At 32.0% G+C, this 3898-nt stretch overlaps 1 protein-coding gene across 1 annotated transcript; it reads left to right on the top strand.

The window, feature by feature from the left end:
* Nucleotides 1–2070: 2070 nt before the first annotated feature.
* On the top strand, nt 2071–3381 carry LOC141688306 (vesicle-associated membrane protein 721-like). The gene is made up of 4 exons (XM_074492882.1): nt 2071–2132; nt 2221–2341; nt 2934–2996; nt 3259–3381. The coding sequence occupies exons 1-4, from the start codon at nt 2071–2073 to the stop codon at nt 3379–3381; spliced, it is 369 nt and encodes a 122-aa protein (XP_074348983.1).
* The last annotated feature ends 517 nt before the right edge of the window (nt 3382–3898 follow it).

Below are 3898 nucleotides of genomic sequence, written 5' to 3' on the forward strand. Positions count from 1 at the left end.
ACTTCTCAATAATAAAATAAACTTACAATTCTTGAAATAAAATACAACTAAACTACAACTATGCTAACAAACTCTCAGAGAAATCTAAGAAAGGCCAAACTACTCAAAGTTCCATAACTCGCACCCTTCCCATAATTAGCCCGCCTACCTGCCGGAGGAAAATAAGAAAAACAAAGGACCGACAGTGAGCGAAAAGCTCATATACGGATATACAATAAAGCATAACTGAATAAAGATTAAAAGATGACGAGGCTAAGAACACAACTGAATATTTGAATGAAGCACAATAATAATAGTAAATGAGATAATATAAAAAAATGAATAATCAACTCACAAAACAAAACTAAATGCTTACCACCCAAAACTTATCATACTGTTACACATATCCTTATCAATTTTATATAATAATCACAAATAATATAATCGAAAGAATAATGATAAAATAAAATCATACCCTTACACATACTCTTACACATATTCTCACACTTACAAAATAATACACAAAATAGCTTACATACGAACATGGAAGATAATTTTACACTTATAGGATGTCCTACATTTTCGGTATTCCAGAAATATGTAGTCATCAAAACTTACAGGAGGGCTTGCACGGCAATAAGCATGTGCTACCCAAAAGGCCAAATCAACACATACTAGCCATGACTATACGTGTCCCACAACTTCGGCGACACGCCCATACAATTTAAGTACACCGCATAGGAGGTGCCAAGCACGAGATTATCCACTCGCGACGGATGTCTTACAAACTCCCAAGTCATACAAATAACATAAATAACTCAAAATAAATACTCAAAGATCACACACTCAAATATCTTACATCTCCAAAATCATATATAAATTTATCAAATAACCTCAAAAAAACTATAACCCAACATCACGAAACAAAATAACATAACAAACCACTAATTATTGATAAGCTCAAATCTGATCAGTTTCAAAGAATATCAAATTACTGCATAAATATGAAGTCAACTGAAAAAGTACGAAACACGAAAGTCGTAGGAAATTCCGAAACCTTTTCAGAATGGTAAGGCTCGTCAAAAACGAACAAGTAACGAATTCAGAAAACAAATAAATGCGGACTGCAGAACAGAATCAGCCCCTGATTACAATTGTATTTTGATGTTTAAGACATCAAAATCACTGAATTTAGCAGCAGAATATAAACGCAAATTGTAGATATCGAGAAGAGATTTCAGAATAGTATTGCTCATAATGTTTGAACAAATATTCAATTTATAATGAATTTATGAAGTTAGGCCGAACAAACAGAAATTTCAGCAATAGATTACACAAACAACAGATTTTGACATATTTACAAGCAGAATTTCAGAAAATACAAAGAACGAAAAACGAAGATAATCAAATTAGCTTTCCAACGAGAATAAAATCACAATCATACGATGAACAACGAATCGTATGCGAATTTAACAAGATTCAAAATATGCAATATACATACACGAATTCGAATACGAAAAGAAAGAATACAAGAAAGATATTCGTACCTCAAGATCTTAGTAACCGAGAATGCTAATAATGATTTCAGAACCACAAATCACAAGAACCCCAATTCTACAAATGCCAAATTCAAAACCCTCCAAAAAGTTCTTGATGTTCATCTCTATCTCTTTCTCTTTCTCTCTCCCTCTCTCCTCTCTTCTCCGATCAAAGTAACGCAAACCCTTATTTTTTTAGCAAACCCTAACTCTTCCTTCTTTCTCCCTTTTTTTATTAAAACCCTCACTCTTTTTTAATAAAGCCTTACTATTTTTTTTAAACTAATACTCTTAAAACAATATTCTGATTATAAATATAAAAATAAACTTACACAAACTAATTTAATTACAACACATTGACATTAATAAATAATTAAATTAAATAATCCAACTAAAAATAATTATAAAATATCGGGATGTTACATATAACCACCGCTGAAAACCAACTGTAATCTGTATTAACTATATAGAATGTGTTTGAGGTCCTACAGTATTGTTAAGCATGTGACCGTGTTTCCCATTTATCAGTCATTTCCATGACATTAATTTATCTATGTATCTATGTAGTGGAAAAGGAGCTATAGCTCCTGCTAATAGCCTAACCAAGGGATATGGGTATGCTGTCTGATAATAATCATGACTAAAGTGCACAGTTTATCCGGCACTAATACTCCATGATGCGTAATAAAAGCTCATTTTTCAGATCAAAATTGAAGGAGCATATGCAATACTGCATTGACCATCCAAAGGAAATCAATAAATTGGCCAAGGTGAAGGCCTCGGTTTCAGAAGTCGAAGTTGTTATGATGGAGAACATAGAGAAGGTAAGTGGCTTTGTAGTTTAGTAATATGCATTTTTTCCTACTGAATATTGAATGATAGTTTGAGCAGAAAAAAATTACTAATATTTATGCCTCATTATCACATGAAATTATTGCTCCCTTTCTTCTGTACTTCACTTTTAAGTTTATATAACACCATTGCTGCCAGAAGCAAATTCCAGTGTGGGATATGACTCTATTCATCTATAATACCTGACAATATTTATTGTAAAGGCAGTGTTTCTAATAAGTTTTAATTTTTTTTAATTTGTTTAGTAAATCACATATTTTTTACCTTGACATGTTAAACTAAATAAAAAGGTTGACATGTTTTTTGTATAACGGTGGCATCTATTATATTTTACCTTCTTATACTAGATATCAATTTAGTTTGTATCAATGCTATCTAGGTGAACAAAGACATTTTTGTTTAGCGTATTTTGCTTTCAGGCTAACTTGCATATGTAGAGAGAGTTTTAGTGATTGATGTTGAAAAATAATGTCATAAAGAACATACCATACGATTTATACAGATTCAGAATGATTCTGCAAATTGATTATTATTGAGGTACCTGTCCTTTATATTTATCTGTAGGTTTTGGATCGCGGGGAAAAGATAGAGCTTCCGGTGGATAAGTCCGAGAACCTTCATCAGCAGGTCAGTTAAGTTGTGTGTTAATTGATATGCTTTATTGGTGACTTGGTGAATGTGCTTGATTATAAGATGTGATTTAGAACTTCGCAGAAATTGCCTTTTCAAGAAAATGATTATAGAACTAGCAAAAAAAAGATTATAGAATTTGCTATCTACCTTGCATTCTATAAATTATGATACATCCATGATCGTAAATTATGTCACGATGTCCTCTGTCTACTCAAAACAGATTGCTTATAAATTGTTATATATTTGGCAGAAATAGGCGCAACAGGACTTCACGACTGCAGGCACACAAATCCGCAGGAAAATGTGGTTTCAGAACACGAAGATCATATTGATTGTGCTGAGCATTTTAATTGCCTTGATCCTCATAATAGTTCATTGAAACAAGCGGCTGCATATTGTAATGCCTGAAAGAAAATATGTTATCTCATAATACTGTAATTGAGATTATGTTCTCACTGTACCTTGGAGATTCAGCCAGTTCTTAGTACAGACACTGAAGCAGGAGATTGAGGTGATGGCCTTTTATCCACTTTGTAGAGATATTTATTTATGAATCCCTCTTCTTATCTTATCATCCCAATCTTATTACTCTACTTCACAGGTATGCTTCTAATTCAGTTAGTTTATAATTATTTATTATATTCACTTTTAATTTTAATTTTGTTAATTGCTAGATTCAAATTGTTATATGGATTTGGTTTTATGAATAATTTAGTGTTTGATACTATAATTGTTTGTGTGGTTAGCTACGAGATTTCAGAAATTACTTTTGTGCTGAATGTACCTCAACCGTGTTTTTGTATATGTAGGTGTTTGAATGTTGAATAAAGCTTAAATTCCCACTAACAATTCAGCATTGATCGCGATGATTGTGGATTAGGTAATTGTTTACTTAT

Source organism: Apium graveolens, chromosome 2, assembly GCF_009905375.1.
Source record: "Apium graveolens cultivar Ventura chromosome 2, ASM990537v1, whole genome shotgun sequence".
Lineage (NCBI taxonomy): Eukaryota > Viridiplantae > Streptophyta > Magnoliopsida > Apiales > Apiaceae > Apium > Apium graveolens.

Bases quoted from the DNA above. Each gene is read 5' to 3' on its own strand.
- LOC141688306 (XM_074492882.1), top strand. From the start codon at position 2,071: ATGTATCTATGTAGTGGAAAAGGAGCTATAGCTCCTGCTAATAGCCTA. The intron at 2,133-2,220 runs GTATGCTGTCTG...CTCATTTTTCAG, and splicing joins AGCCTAACCAAGGGATATGG to ATCAAAATTGAAGGAGCATA. The intron at 2,997-3,258 runs GTCAGTTAAGTT...TGGCAGAAATAG, and splicing joins CCGAGAACCTTCATCAGCAG to GCGCAACAGGACTTCACGAC.